A 17,032-nucleotide genomic window follows, 5' to 3' on the forward strand; every position below is an offset into this window, starting at 1 on the left:
GCTTATGGGAACATCACTTATTTAAGAAGGGGTAGGGTTATTCCTTTAACTTTTTCAGCATATTCTCTCCCCTGTTTTATCAGCCCATAATGGCTCATTTATTTATTTACCTTAAAGGTATTGATTGGACTAAGAATCAAGAAACAGTGTAAAGAAAAAACAAATCTAGTTTTAGTCTCCTTGGGTAGAGTTATACAACTGTTAAGGTTAATGAAACCTGATAATTCTTTATTTTAAAACAACAGATCTGGACAACCTAAAGCATATAAAAAGTAAACACAGGTTTTCAAATAAAGTTTGCTCTGTTGATTGAAGAAATCATTATGTTCAGTTCTAGTTATGAATTTTTTTTTTTGGCTTAGATTCTTCTTTTTTTGGAAGGGAAAAGAAAGTGTGGTAATGGTATCCAGTTAATTGCCCATTAGTTTCTTCAACTCACTTAATCCTTAAGTGAAGATGCTTTCTAGAAGGAAGCAGTGAGGTCTGTGAAGGTGAGTCACAAATCCATTACAAAGTAGGGATAAAGATTAGTGAAGACCTGACCTTTTCAGCTACTTGGAAAAACTGTTGGTACACATGGTGGCCTATACCTGTTGTAATTCCTGCTACTAGAGGAGACTGAGGTTGACTTGAGCTTGGGAGTTCTAAACTGCAGTAGGGCTAAGACAGCTCAAGTGCCTGCACTGAGTTTGACACCAATACATTGAGCAAGGGACCACCAGGCTGCCTAAGGAACAATGAAATAGAGCCCAGGACAAAATGGGGAAAATCACAGTATTATTGGTGATCAGCAGTGGACTAAGTCCTGTGAGTGACCTCTGCATTTCCATCCTGGATGAGATAGTCAGACCCAGTCTTTAAAAAAAAATTTTTTTTTAAAACAATTCAATGGCTTCCGTCACCCAGCTCCACCTCAGCCGTATTTATCTCTTGGTCTCTCAAATGGCTAAGATAGCTACTTTTGCAGAGATCTACGTGGACTCCTCTCTGTCTATGTTTTCTTAATCCCATCTTATGCAGAGGCAGACTGAAGTACTAGAGCAATGGATTCCCACAACTGACACCTACCTCCTTGTGCAAACTTGGCTTGGGATTAGAACAGAATCTCCAACAATTTCTGAAATGGATCAAAGGGAGTAAGGTGTAAGAAAATAGGAAGGGGCCAGGTTATAAAGGGCTTTTTAAAATATTTGATCCCAGAGGAAATAGAGATCCACTGAAGTTTATCGTGTGTGTATGTATGTGTTGGTGTGTGTGTGTGATATGGTCAGATTTGAATTTTAAGAAGATTAATTTGATAGCTGAGTAGAAGATGGATTGGAGTTGGGAGAGACTTGAGGCAGGGAACCCAAGTAGCAGGCTATTGCAATCTATTTTTTTGTTCTGAATACCCATGATTGGATGATTCGGTTCAATCCAAAACACATACATTAAATACCTCTATGTGCAAAGCACAGAGGTTAGAAAGGTTTAAGAAGTCTCAGTCTTAACCCTTAAGAAACCCTTGAAATCCTCAAGGAATTCTTCCCTTAGGGATAGTATAACATGCACAAAGAAAATAGAATAAGGTAGGAGGAGATGGTAGCAAAGCAAAAATCTAGAAAAAGTGCTCTAGAAAAATTTGAGGAAGGAGAGAACATTTGTAGATGGTTGGGAATAGGGTGGAGGAACCAGAGGTTTCATGGAGGAAGTGATACTTGATCTGAGCCTTGAAACGAGAGAAAGATTCTGAGGAGGGAGGGCATTAGCAGTGTAGGGTATGCAGGTGAGAGAGCACATTGAATTCAGGGAATACCTTTTACTCTTTCCAGTGTGATAGCTATCACATAGGATCAAAGGATTTTTAGAAATTGAAGGGACCATAGGAGATCATTCAACCTTCTTATCTTACTGATGAAGAAAGTGAAATCAATCTTTTTTCCCTTGTATCTCTTGCTGAAATAATTGCCTGAATAAATTAAAAATAAAAGTACTATATATTTGCACATTACTTCCACTTTCAGAACATGTTATTACATATCTGGGTGCCCCAAACCAATACTATAATCTTTTGCCCAGCCTCAATATTATTATCATTTTTAACTGACCACATTTCAAAAGGCTGTTCATCAGTCACTGAGAATACTGCTTGGGAGTGGAGTGCAAGACTTCAGCCATAAGATTTGGAGGGGACATTAGAGTCAGTGAGGAAATGGAGGCTGTGCTTTATGCTTAGGAGCTCTCCACACATCCTATAGTTCCCTGGTTTAAAACTCAAATTTCCTATTCTCTGCACCACTCCTGTCTAAGTCTTTGTTTCTTTCCATAAAGAAAGACTTGTTAACTGCCTTACTTATTCCTCTGAATAAAAACTGCATAAAATATCCTGGGAGCTGCAAGCAGCCAGGAGAGGGACTCAAGGTTTGTGTTCTCTTTGCTCCTGTTCATTCCTCTGGTTGTGACTTACCCATACAGAAAGCTTCATCCTCTATGTTATTGCAGAGGGAGAGCATATACGGTCAACTCATTGATTTACCTATGGAAACTATCACAGCAACAGATATGTGTGGGGAGATGAGTAAACCACAAAGCTACTTTCATATACTTAGGCTGTCCTTTTGGGTCCCTTTTCAGGGACCGAGAATGGGCAGGTGTTCTTGACACAGTTAGGTACAGAAAAAGGAGAGTGAGTGAGAGGTGAGTGGGTAGATGGTTAAACCATCAGTTAATAATGTAATATCATTGGATGAATCAAAGTACAAGAAATCATAAATAAATTGAACAGAATTTTGTAACCCTATGCAGTAAAGTTGGAATATTCTTAATTCATAGTGAGCTGGGGCCATCCAAAGGATACCATCCTGAAACAATAAACAGTTTACCAATCTGCAGTGTGTTTTTAAAATTCATTTCCTTTTACCCAATGAAATTAGACCAAGAAAGAGTAAATGAATGAATGAGTACATAAATCACTCATCTTCAGTCTGTCATGAGTGGTAACTTTATCTTTTGGGAGAACAGAGATTATCTAATTTATCAGAAGGTTTTCAGACAGGTGGAAAAAGGAACAAAATCAACTTTGAATCTCTAAATTTGATTTCCCTATTTATCTGATCCCCATCTAAAGTCAGCATATTAGAGGTTGTTGAGTTTTTTGTAAATTGGAAAAAAACCCATAGCTTTCTGTAGTGCTGTGGTCTAGGAATCTGAGTGATAGAGAGAGTCTAATTAAGGAGAGATTGATTTATTAACAGAGCTTTACTGGTCACATAATTTAGCAGCCAGAGGTGTTATGGGGCCTGGGGTAAAGCAGGACTGCTGAGGCTCGAGATCATTATTGCTAGGCTTTGGACAGCTTGACAGATGGGTCTTCATTGTTCCTATAAATCTAGCCTGCAATTGCAATTGCCTTCTTTATTTAATAGGGTTGAATGGCACGTTGCTGATTGTGACATCACAATTCCCTGAAACACACACTGTCATACTGCAAATGTCTACAGCTTTGTCCTAAGCCTTCTCCTCTGCTTGTTTATTCAGCTGTACAATTTACATGTGGTTTTATCCCAACAATGAATCCAATCCACTCTCCAGCTGTCTTGTTTGAATTTTGAGTTTCCAACTGGCATTCTTTTTGGCACAGTGGAACTCTAAGTTAAGAAAGGAAAGGAGGTTCCATTTTTTAACTAGATTGGTATAAATATTTGAGTTAATTGTCTGCCCTACTATTTTATAAGAATGTATATACATAGAAATAGATATCTATACACATATACATATATGTATATACCCATATTTGTGCAATATCTGTTAATGTCATGTTATCTATAATTTTATTGATATAAAGTGTCTATAATTTATATGTATACATGTGTGTGCGTTTGTGTGTGTGTGTGTATGTGAGACAGAGAGAGAGAGAGAGAGAATAGGGAGGAGGGGACAGATGAAAGAGAAATCCAGTTGAAGAGACTGGTAACTAAATATTAGAGGAGAGAGAACCCTCAGTGAGTGCTCACACCGTGGTCTTTGTGAATGTGTCTGTGTGTGTATGCACACACATGCCCACATAGACACCTGTATTCATATTTTTCCTTTCATGAAATGAATGAAAATTTTGGACCAATAAAAATGTTAACCTGGAGGTCACAAAGGTAGATCGTAACACGTTATATCCCTGTCGTCCTGACTCTTACGAGACTTATAGTTTAGTTGAGCGATGTATATGTGTTACACATATGAATAAAAGACAAGTTTATAAGGGAGATATTAGTTCATATTATAGTTATAAATGTGTTGCATATAGAAAGAAAAGGTAAGGTAATTTGTTATAGACTGAGAGTGAAATCTGGGCTCTTCTACTTAAGATCCTTGTGATCTTGGGCAGATATCTGGGTCCCAAGGTCCTCATCTGTAAAATTATCCATTTGATCAAGATGACCTCTAAGGTCCCTCAGAGCTTTAACTCTCCAATCCTATGATCTTGAGCTCAATTTCAGACATGCTGAACTTCAAATGTCTATAGGGCAAACAGGTGGAGATATGAGTTGGGAATTTAGGAGAGAAGTCAAGGTGGGTGATTTAGATTTAGGAATAATGCAGAAGTAAACACTGAAGCCCCACTAAGAAGTTAGCCTCTCAAAGATGGGACTATATAAAGAGAAAAGGACGGAACAGCAAGGACAGAACCTTGGGAAAAACTCGTGTGTGTGAGTGTGTGTGTGTGCGTATGTGTGTGCATGTGTGTGTGTGTGTGTGTATAAAAGAAAGAACATTAGAGAAGTAGGAGAAGAGTGTGGTCCTTTTCAAAGAAAGAACCCAGAGGAGGTGAGTGTCCAACAAGTGCAACCGAGAGGTCAAGGTGTATGACAACTGAAAGTTGGTATTTAGGAGGTAATTTGGTCATGTTTTGCAAGAGTACTTTGAGTGAAGTGGTGTAAATGGAAGCTATATTATAAAGGGTTGATCAGAGCATAGATGGTGAGGGTGTGGAACCATCAGATATAGGCACTTCTTCAAAAAGTTTAACTGACATCAGGAAGAGGAAAGAGATGCCACAGGAGTTCATTAAGATAGAAGGAATAGGAAATTCTCAGATTTTTGTTTCTGTTTTGTTTTGTTTAAGGATTAGGGAGATGGATATTTTGAAGGCAATTGGGAGGGAATTAAAGGAGGGATAGATGAGGAATAGATGAGGAAACAATTGGTGGAGCTACTGTCCTACTTGAGCAGGGAAGGTACAAGGTCAAGGGCACAAATGGAAAGTAACCTTAAGGCAGGGATGGAGATTCAGAATTTCCAGAAAAATGAGTGTTGTGCTCTTATTGGAACTTTTTTCTTTCATCCTTTTTTATCTTTTACTATAAGAAATGACTTTCTGGCTGGGGCAAGTAGAGAAATTCAGCTGGACTGGTAATGTAGAAATCAGATATTAATATATAAACACCTGTGTGTGTATTATATATAATATTTAAATTTATATATGTACATATGCATAGATGAGGAGAGGAGGAAGAGAAAGAGTGATGTTGTGGAATAGAGGAGGTGACATGGAGTTGCCCTCATTGGATGTTCATCGTTTTCCTCAGTAAAGGAGGAAGCTGGGGCATCTGTTGTAATTATGTATAGGGGTGAGTTGGAGGAGGGGGGAGAGAGAGAAGAGAGAGAGAGAGAGAGAGAGAGAGAGAGAGAGAGAGAGAGAGAGAGAGAGAGAGAGAGAGAGAGAGAGAGAGAGAGAGAGAGAGAGAGAGAGAGAGAGAGAGAGAGAGAGAGAGAGAGAGAGAGAGAGAGAGAGAGAGAGAAACAGTTGCAGTGGGAAATTAAATAAGCAGCCAATAAGATTAAAGTAGAAAGAATGGCCAGCTGATGTAAACTGTCTTTATTTTCCATGTGTTTTCCCAATACATGAGGCATATTTAATGTTGATGCCTCTTGGGGGCAGGACACATTTTCTAAGCTTCAGTGGCAGAGAAGCCTTTGAACATCTCCCCATAGGGTTCTGTGATTTTATTCTAGTCTAATAAATTCATATGGGACAGAGAGGTCTATGGCTCCCAGTTACTATAATAGAGATTGAATGAACTTAGCATGGGAGTGGCAGGTGTGATGACTTCATTACCACAAACCTCTGAAATATTCATTTTCCCCAGAAGAACCAGCTTTGAGGGGGTGATGATGGTGTTTGAGGGGACAGTGAAGTTCAGCCTCCATGTTAATTAACGGCTGGTTTATTTATTGTCATTGACAGTCACAGCAGTAGTTTAAGGTCAAATGAATACTGATCTATTGTCTGTTCTGCATAGCTCTCTTCACAGAGCCACCCCTCTAGCTTTGAGTTTGGGGCTCCCAGTGGCTTTTAATCACCACTGATCGAGGCTGAATTTAAATGTTTTCTTGATGTCAAAGGTGCCATATCTCATTATCTCATCACTGAGCTATGCCTCCTGGCCACAGCCTAATATTATTCAATTGAAACTTATTTTTAGCTAGAAAAGTGGTGAAAATGTGCTCGACTGAATGATCCAGTTCGATCTGACTTTCTTGGTAAGATTTTGACCTGCTTGAGTTTAACCCAGGGATGGGAAAAGAATTTGTTGCACTGAATTGTACAGCAAAAGGAAAACAGAATTGCCATTCAAGGTCCTCCCAGAAATTTGGAAAGAGACCCAATTGAACTCTCTGTGATCAGGCCCTCTGCTAATGTTTTCCTCTTATTTAGTAGAGAAAATTGGCTTTGGTGTTGACTGAAAATTGAAGATTCTATGGATAAGATGATCCTTAGGGCTTTGTCTTTGTTCCTGAAGAGATTCCTAGCATCTTTTCCTTTCTACTTCACAAAGAAAATGACTGGAAGTCAATTTATAAGAAAAATGGAAATCTTAAGCTTTCTACTCTATTAAGAGCTCTTGGGTAAATTGTACTACCTTTAGTAGGATTATCATATGAGGTTCTGATTGATGGAAAAATATTCCATTTTCATTTTAGAATATCTCACTTTTAACTGGCTTCAAAGTAGCTATTTTAACTAATTTAAAATTGTGTTTTAATATGATTTTGAATATTTGAAATGTAGGCATTTGACTCCAAGAGACTCCACCATGCTTTAGCAATAGCCCATCTATATTTATAAAAAGTTGCACAATTCCGCATATCTTCCCCATTTTACAATGCATTGAAATGGTATAAAATATAGAAAGTTAATTAAAAAAAGTTAATTAAAAAACATGTAATGGTACAGCTTGTATTTGTAAATATAGCCACTAATCTGTTCGCAATAGCAGGCATATCTTTAATTTCTCTGAGTAAGACACAGGGACATATATACATACACATATGTGTGTATGTGTGTGTGTGTGTGTGTGTGTGTGTGTATAAATATAGCCTGGGACACTTTATGCAATCAATTAGAGTATCCAGAAAAATAAGATGCAAAAGGAAAAGAGTAGTTATTCTAATGAGTTTATGCAAAATAGGGAAAATCTCCAGTAGTTTTTAGTTACAAATTATATTTCTTCATGCTTTGATTTAGTATAGTACCTTGCTTCTATCCTCTTATGAAAGGAAATGAAAAAGGCTTTAATTACTTATAATAGCATAGGAGTCAGCCTCCCTTTTCATTCACACTAAGGTTGTTGATGAACAGATTATTTTTGGCATATGAATCAATTTCTTTTGCCACAGCCCCTTACCCTGCCACCAATGAGGACTGCTACTGGTGCCATCAATTACACATTCTCAGTCCCCAATCCTCTACCATTTCCCATTAAATGACAACATTCACACCTCCACACTCTACCCTTTTTACCAACACAACCTTTTCAAGAGATTGTAATATGTCTCTAATGTAAGTCTACATGTGTAAACATGTGAAGCTGAAGTGTATTTAACTAAGTTACATTGTCAAAGTGGCCAACCTACCCTGTGCCAACCATTGTATAGGTGTTTAATTACAGAATTATGTGAAAGTTTCACCAAATGGATTTGCCAAAAAAAAACACCTCTTCCCCAAAACACAGGAAAAGCCACATCCCTCCTTGACCCGTTTTTTTTTTTTACTTTGAATTTGGATCAAATTTTCTTTGAATGTATTTATGACTTGTAGATTGTAATCTTTTGGGGGCTGAGACACTTTTATATTTAGGGTTAGCTTTGTAATGTATCTCAGTGTGCCTGTTCATGATTGATTGCTTTACAATTCCAAATCCTGACTGATTGCTTTGTCATCTTAACAACTTTTATGTTCAACACTAAGAGTTTCTCAGTGCATGTTTGTATGTGTGTGTGTGTGTGTGTTTCTCTCCTTTTCTCTCTTAGACTTTGTCAATTTTTGATGCCCAGATTGTGAGTCTGATTTATAATGAATATTTTTCTCCATTTGAGTCTATGAAGTAAGAGAATGAACAGTGTCCTCTTCCTAAGAATAAGCCAAGATGGAGCATCTCAGTTTCTGAGTTCTCCAATTTGCATAGGTACCTCATTGATCTTTGTTTTCTTGGTGGTTTTCCTCCAGTGTTGAAAAGGCTACTTCTAATGACTATATTCAGGATGAAAGAAAATATCCCTAACAAGGTTGAAAATTATTCTGAATAATATTTTCTTTCTTTTTAGCTGTCTCCGTAATGAGGTACAGCGCCTCTGCTTTTGGGTTTGCTGTAAGTAATTTGAAATGTCCTTTTATGCTGCTTTGCCCCATTATCTGAGTTGTGTAACCTTGCCATGGACTCTGTGAATATGGGTGGTCAGGATGCAATAACTCACTTCGAGAAGATTGGCAATGGGGACTATCTCAACACACAGATGGATTCTTCAGTATTCATAAATGCTCAATATCCTAATATTTAGCAATAGAATTGCTTTTGAGACCATATTCCCAGCCATGCAGTTCAAGTGTTTTGATATTTCGCCCTGGACAGATGACCATCTCTCATTCAAAGTAAATGCCTATTTTCCTGCAGCCACTTTCTAGGATGTTTAAGACATGCAGCTTTTTCTTGAGTCCCTTAAATTCACGGTAGTCTTGAAAATTATATTAATTCAACTATCCTCTGGTTGGGTGTGATTCCCTCCCCCACAAAAAAAATAGGATCACACTTAAGGGAAAGATTAGGTCTTGTTTAGGATTGGCCTTAGTCACTTCCCAGGGGAAATATATGCTTCTGAAGCAAACCCCTATTTGCTTTAGACTGAGCAGGAGTTCTTAAGCATTTTTGTTTCTTGGATCCCTTTGGCAGTTTGGTAAAGCCTGTGGATCCTTTCTTAGAGCAATGTTTTAGATATCTAGAACAAAATAATTAGGATTACTATGGAAGTTATATTAAAACATAGTCACCAAAATATTTTTAAAGAAAAAACAAATTTATAGACCCCAGTTTTAGAACCTTTGCTCTAAAACCTAGGTTAAGGAATGCTGAGACCTATTATTTCTGTTGTGATGCTATTTACAGAGGACAGGAAGTAAGATAGCTCTACTGTTCTGAAAGCTTCATTTGTAAAATAATTGGGGAAAGAAGTTGTATTTTTCTGTAATTTGACCAGATGAAAAGAAATTCAACAGATGAAAAGTGTGACCTGCAGGTAATAGAATATAAAGAGCTTCACTTAAACACTGTCCACAACATTGAGGTTTCTTCTTTTTCCCCTCATGCTCCCCCACATAGATATACTTCATTCTCAAATCTATTTTCTCTCTCCAATAGAGAAGCTTTAGAGCACATAGGAAAAATGTTCCCAAAGTCCTTTAGCAGGGATGTGCTGAATTTCACCTAAATGATTTAAGTTGTATTAAAACTAGATTCAGTGTCTCTGGAATCACTCTTAATGTTTCCTGAGGAATGGCAGCTAGAGAACATACTAACAGATCCTGCTGTATAAAAGACTGTGTATAGGTTAGCACAGATGACGATACCTTTTTTATGATGGTGGATTAGATGTACAGAGTTCTTGAATCCCCAAGGGTTTACTACTGTGTGGTAAATCAGTGGTGATTTTAAAAAGTGAATAGGAAGTCTCCTTTCCCTGAAGCTAATTTGCTAAATGTTCCCAGAAAAATGACCCTGAAAACCACTGACTCTCTTATTTCCCTCCTCTAGTTTGATGCCATCTTGGATGTCTTGTCTTCGGCAATTGTTCTGTGGCGCTACAGCAATGCAGCGGCTGTACACTCTGCACACAGGGAATACATGTGAGTATATCTGAGCTCTTTTTAGATTGGACAGCAGCAAACTGCAGAACTGTGGTTACTGGGTGTGATCAGGTCTACATAAGCAAGCAGAAAAAGGATGGTTATTTAGAACTTTGACCTATAATACTTTATGTCTGTAAGTAAAGAAGCATCTTGAAGTTCTTTTGATGGTATGAGGTATAACATGAAGTTGCTATATTTATGTGTATGGATATACATATTTGTGTGTGTGTTTTGTGTGTGTGTGTTGTGTGTGTGTATGTGTGTATTTGAGTTTGTTTGGAACTTGTGCCTCTTCTGGTAGAGAGCTGACATTCCTTTATACAATAATGAACCTTCTCATTGTTGAATTTATCATGCTATGGTTTTTTTAGTCTGTGATTAGTACAGAATTATAAACTTCTTAAATAGAGACTTTCCCTCTGCTCTGCTGGTTTATTCTGTTTTGTTTTGTTTTGTTTTTTTTACCATTAAGGTAAGTCTCTTACTGTTGGGGGATCCTGGAACACTCATAAATGATCTCTTTTTCCACTCTCACCCCCTCCACTGACCTTCATCTATCATGGCTCACATTCACTCTCTCAATCTCTCACCCCCTAACTTCTGTCACATGACTGCTTCTCCCACTTCCATACTACTTCAGTAGCAAGAGTTGCCACAGAAGTCTTTATAGTGGCAACTTAGTTCATACCTTTCCCTTTCCTTGTCTCTTCTGTTGATAGCACTATAATAAAAGAATATGTTACAAAGCAGGAGCAAATTGACTTTTTCTTCTTAATGTATACCTAATGTTGTTTGTCATAGTGGTAAAACCAGTATCCTGACTCTTTAGCCAAGATTTCATGTTTTATTTATATTATATTTCTTGTTTCATTCATTCTTTCCCTTTAGTCACCATTACTATTAAAGTTAATTCAACAAATATTAAATGACTACTAGGTAAATGGCACTGTATTACGTACTGGGGATATAGGAAAGGATATGATGTGTGTATTGGGGTAGGATGGGGAAAATATGATAGCAGGAAAATGTCATAAGAGGTCCAGGAAAAATATGAGAAATATGAAAAGGAAAAGCTCACTATCAAACTATAGGAGGGGAGCATCAAAATGTACATTGAGAAGAGGATAGCACCAGAGATAGGCCTTGAAGAAAAAGAAGGATTACTTATTGACTTAAAAAAAGACAAGAACAAGAATATATTTTTTAAAATTAAGGCTTTGTAGACACAAGAGATAAGGGAGAATTTTTAGCACAGTACAAAAATCAAAAGCATTCTTTTCTTTGATAGAATGGAGTGAAATGAGTCTATTCAAGAAATGATTTAAGGTAAGACATAGAGATGGGAGAGAACAAGATTAAAACAAGGGAAAGAGTTTGACTGGAACACAGAATATATAAATATATGAGTGTGTGTGTGTGTGTGTGTGTGTGTATGTATGTATGTATGTAGGAAGGGTAATTACGTGATATGTATATGAAAAGCTAGATTGGAGTCAGATTATAAGGGACATTGAGTGTTAGGATCAAGAATGAATTTTTTATTCAATAAGTAATTATTTGAGGAATAATGAGATCAGAAAAATGTATTATAAAGATTATATGGGTAGTCGTGTGAAAGGTTCTTTAAAGGAGAAATGGACCAACAATAGATATTACAATAAGGATACTTACGTTAAAAGCTGAGAACAAAGGAATGGCCTGAACTTGGGTAGGTTCAATGTGAATAGATATCAGGGGGTGAATAATGAAAGACTGTAGAGGTAGAATGATTTGGCAAGTTATGGGATGTCTGAGACAAAGAGCAGAAAAGTCAAAGAGGATTTCAAGGTTTCTTACCTGGGTGACTAGAAGTACTGTCATTGTCCTTATGTCGATACATTTATTTGAGTTTTGCAACATTATATATAACACTTCTGGGTTACAAAACACTTTGTTCATTATATCCTCATGAGGTAAGTATTATTATTATTATCCTCATTTTATTTGAGGAAACTAGGTCAAAGAGTATTATTCGCTAATAGCGAAATGAAGGTAGAGGGCATAGGCTGCTCTATGTAGAAGTTTGACAAGAATGGGTAGAAAAGAAATGAATGGTCCAAGGAAAGGTTTTTTTAGTCTAGAATGCTAGTCTTTTGACAGGCTACTTAAGGACAAGGACAGTTTCAATTTTGTCATTAAATCTCCAGCACCTTGTATGGTACATATTACACAAGTGAAAAATGTCAGACGCTTAGTAAATACTTTGTGATGGATTGATCAGACTAGAAAGGAACTGAATATTCTGTGGGCAGAGGTAAAGAAGCTATCAGAGAATGAGAGATTGAAAGTACATGGGAGAAATTGTTAGAGTTTTAAATAGTAGAGGAAAACCAAATTGCCAAAATGAAAATGGAGAGTTCATGACAAATCAAGAGGAAATTAAGAAAGCCATTAGAAAAACAATCAGGGCAATAAAATGGCTATCAAATGAGACTGATGAATACTTACAAAAGTAATCATATTAACAGAAAAAAGAAATTAAGGATTTAAATAACCTAGTTTCAGAAAAAGTAACCCAATATACCATAAAATAACTCCTAAAGGAAAAAAATACTCAATATTAATGCACTTATAAATAAATTCTAGCAAACATTCAAAGAGCATATCAATTCCTATTTTAAATTATTTTCAAAAAAAAGAATAGAAAGAAGACTTCCTATATGCCTATATCCTTTGACTCAGCAATACTTCTATGAGAACTATTTCCAAAGATGATTAGGGAAAAAGGAAAAGAACATACATGTTCTGAAATATTTATAGCAGCTCTCTTTGTGATGGCAAAGAACTAGAAATTGCAGGGATGCCCATCAACTGGGGAATAGCTGAGCAAGTTGTGGTATATGATTGTGATGGAATACTATTGTGCTATAACATGAGCTCTTTGATTTTAGAAAAACATGGATAGACTTGCACGAAATAATGAAGAATGAAACGAGCGGAAGCAAGAGAGAACATTGTGTGCAATATTGTTACAAGAACATCTTTGAGCGATTAAATCATTTTGATTATTAAAAATACCTAAATTAACTGCAAAGGACCTATAAAGGAATATACTATCTGCATCCAGAGAAAGAACTGATAAATAGAAGTATGTATAGAATGATTAAAAGAAAAATATGTAGAGGATATAAAAGAAGGCAACTATAAAAGGCTTAAGACTTCTGATCAATGCAATGACTACTCGTAACTCTAGGAGAATGCTGATGGATTATCTTGACAGAGAGATAATGCAGTGGAAATACAGAATGAGACAAATATTTACATATTTGTGTCTAATGATAGCCATCTCTAGGTGAGGGGAGAAGGGAAGAAAAGAAGAAAACAAAGGTACATGATAACTTTATTATATATTTAAAAGGAATAGCAAATTGTGCATACTAGATTTGCAATTTCATGTGTAATCATCCTTTTTTAATTCTGCTATATTATGGAATTGCTTGTTTTATTTTATAAATTAAAAAATAAATTAAATAATTTTTTAAAAAAGAGGGCTTTGACAATATTTTTTCTATGAAATACCTAATACCTGATACCTAAACCAGGAAGAGCTAATTCAAAAGAAGAAACTGTACACCAATATTGTAATACTTATGGATGTAAGCATCGGGGCTGTAATAGTATATTTAAAAGATTATGCAATGTACCAGTTGGATTTATATTAGAAATAAACAGTTAACAATAGGAAACTTATAAATGTAAAAGATCATATTAATAACAAAATACATAGGATTATATCAATAAGAGGGTTTTTTTGACAAAATACACCAATTTTACTTAAAAACTTTAAAAGGAATAATAATAAATGAATTGCTCCTTACTATACTAGATAGTATTTATCTAAAATCAAGAATTATCATTAGCTATAATGAAGAAATTTTAGAGTCTTATAATAAGAACAGGAGTGAAGCAAGGATATTCACTGCCACTGCTCTGCTCGTTCTAGAAATGTTAGCTAGAGCAATAAACCAAGAAAGAGAATCTGAGGAAATAAACATAGTAAATAAGCATACTACTTCTAGCTTCTGCCACAATGATATCAAAAGGGGAAAGAATCCATACGAACAAAAAATTTATGGAAATTTGTTGTTGTTGTTGCAAAGAACTTGAGACAATGGGAATGCCCTTCCATTGGGGAATTACAGAGCAAATTATGGTACACAAATACAATATTATACTACTATACCATACAAAATTACAAAAGGGATAGAATCACCAAACCTGAGAAGATTTGTATTAACTGATGCAAAGTGAAATGATCAAAACCAATAGAACAATTTATTCAATAACTACAATATTTTTAAAATAAAGCAACTATAAAAGGCTTAAGACATGGTCAATGCAATAACTATTCATAGTTCTAGTAGAATACTGACGGATTATCTTGACAGAGAGATATGAAGTGGAAATACAGAATGAGACAAGCATTTTTAGAAATAGCTAGTGTGTAGATTTGTTTTGCTTCACTACACATATTTGTTACAGTTGAGGGATTTATTATTTCATTATAATTATTTTATTATTTTGGAGGGGGGAGAGTTAGGGGAAATTGTGGAGATAGTGATAATGATTGTTAAAAAACAAAACAAAACAGAAATAACAGAAAAATAGAAAGAAAAGAGCCTTGATGAATCATTTGTTAAAAGATGAGCATAAGAAAGTATAAAGGGCGACACAGACCAACACGTTGAAATGGAAGGTTAAATTTGAAATACATAAAAATAACTTAAGCAAAATAGAGTGGAGATCTCAGCTTTAAATGCAGTAATTTTTCTGTCCTTTGTACAAGGAAACTGTGTTCATATTTGTCAAGTTCATAAGAATAATATAAAGGAAAAATTTTTAAAAGATGTACGATATTGGAATGGAGGAAATAAGTTTTTATTAAGCACCCACTTTGTGCCATGCACTATGCACTATACCAAGTGCTTTACAATTATTATCTTACAACAACTCTGTGAGATAGGTGCTGTCGTAATCTCCATTTCACAGATGAGGAAACTGAGGCAGACAGAAGTTGTGTCTTGCCCAGGATTCCATGACTAGGAAGTGTCTGGGGCTGGCTTTGAACTGTGGTCTTCCTGGCTTCAGGCCTAAATTAGTGCCCTATCCACTGTGTCACCTACTTGCCTTTTTGGGATGGTCAATGGATCAAGATCATGACAAAGACAGAGAAAGATGGGATAAAAGGCACTAGTGGAAGGCTGAAGAACTCAATAAAGACTACTAGACAGCCTTTTAAGTGTACTCTTCTAAGTCTAAAATGAATGACATCTAATCATAGGGATTTTAAGTCATTTTCAAACACATTAATGTTTTTTAAGTGTGCTTGAAATCCTGGCATTCAGATAGTAATGTAGCCACTGCCCATAGATGTGCAATTAAAATTGCTTATGAGCAGCAGTAGAATTCGTTGTGTTAAATTTGAATTTGTATGTACGACAACAGAAGGTCTTTGATACCCTGATGTCACAGCTGCTTTGGTTTCAGTAAAAGGATATCCAATATATTTTGGGAGGACATTCCTCTCAGACAACTAGTGGCTTGTATTATCAGTGGATGGAATCTAGAAAATTTGGAGACATTCCCATGAACTAGCACACCTTACACAGTAGTGGTATGAGTAAATATCTTCAAAGACAAATATTTCCTTTTTTCTCCACCTTTGGCTCCTCTTGGAAGCCAAAAAAAGATAAAAAAAAAGATAATATTGAAAAAAAGGACAAAATAACAGAAAACATGAAGAATCTCATCTTATGTGAAGCTATCCATTCAGATTGAGAGAAATTCTGAATTGCTAATTAGGAACCTTCTTGAGAGAGAACAGACAAGATTCAGAGTATTAGTGTCTGCTGGTCATATAATGGAGTCTTTTACAAAAGATTAGGCTTTTGTTTGTTGGTTTGAATACCAGATATTGTGTCCATTTGGAATTATTTGTTGACAGGCCAAGCATAATTAAGACCATATGTCATTCAGACTGAGCAGTTGGTGTGTAGTTGTGGGTGGGTTTGAAGGATATGATCACCTCTTGTGGGGTTTAGATAGTCTGAGGAGAAAGAATACCAGTCTAGAAGTCAGGAAACTTGAGTCTTGTCTCTGCCACTAACTGGCTGCATGACCAACGGGAAGTCAGTTAACCTCTCTGCACCTCCATTGCCTCATCTATGAAATTGGCATAGTATTATCTGTGTGATAAGAGTTGTTACATAGATAAAATGAGATATTAAAAATGGTTTGTAAGTGAAATGTGGTATATTGCATTATTTTTATGTTATTGTTGTGTGATGGTCTACCTTTGATAAATAAACTCTTCAGAAGAGGGAAGGTTTTCTCCAAACTTTGTTCATATCCTTTTAGACAATTGGGTCTTTGAGAAAATGTGACCTGGTTGCTAGTTTGCAGAGAATTTTTTATTTGGAGTAATGATGTTTACTAAAGAAACCCAGAAATCCATGTCTGCATGATACAGTTATATTATTTTAGAGTGAGCTCACTCAGTGTTTTGTGCTGCCAACACAGCTTTTAATAAACATCTTATGCTTCCCCTGATGAAGCCAGTTGAAGGGATAGTTGAAGGTAGGGAACTGGGGACCATTTGTACACTCCCAAAATGTAAGGTCCCTCAGCATTCAACAGACTGCTTGTGGTTCTTTTTTCTGGTCTTGACTCTCTCTCTCTCTCTCTCTCTCTCTCTCTCTCTCTCTCTCTCTCTCTCTCTCTCTCTCTCTCTCTCTCTCTCTGTCTCTTTCTCTTTCTCCCCCTCTCTCCCCCACCTTGACTTGTTCATCTGTAAATAAATAGGGATAATAACACCTACTTTCCAGAGTCCTTATAAAG

At 36.2% G+C, this 17,032-nt stretch overlaps 1 protein-coding gene across 1 annotated transcript in view; it reads left to right on the plus strand.

Annotated features, from left to right (window-relative positions):
* Positions 1 to 17,032, plus strand: part of TMEM163 (transmembrane protein 163) — a 279,629-nt gene that overhangs the window by 135,964 nt on the left and 126,633 nt on the right. The window contains exons 3-4 of the mRNA XM_072613271.1: positions 8,581 to 8,624; positions 10,062 to 10,153. Coding sequence (XP_072469372.1) covers positions 8,581 to 8,624; positions 10,062 to 10,153 — 136 coding nt within the window. The remainder of the gene's footprint in view (positions 1 to 8,580; positions 8,625 to 10,061; positions 10,154 to 17,032) is intronic.

This window comes from Notamacropus eugenii, chromosome 5, assembly GCF_028372415.1.
Source record: "Notamacropus eugenii isolate mMacEug1 chromosome 5, mMacEug1.pri_v2, whole genome shotgun sequence".
In the NCBI taxonomy this organism is placed as follows: domain Eukaryota; kingdom Metazoa; phylum Chordata; class Mammalia; order Diprotodontia; family Macropodidae; genus Notamacropus; species Notamacropus eugenii.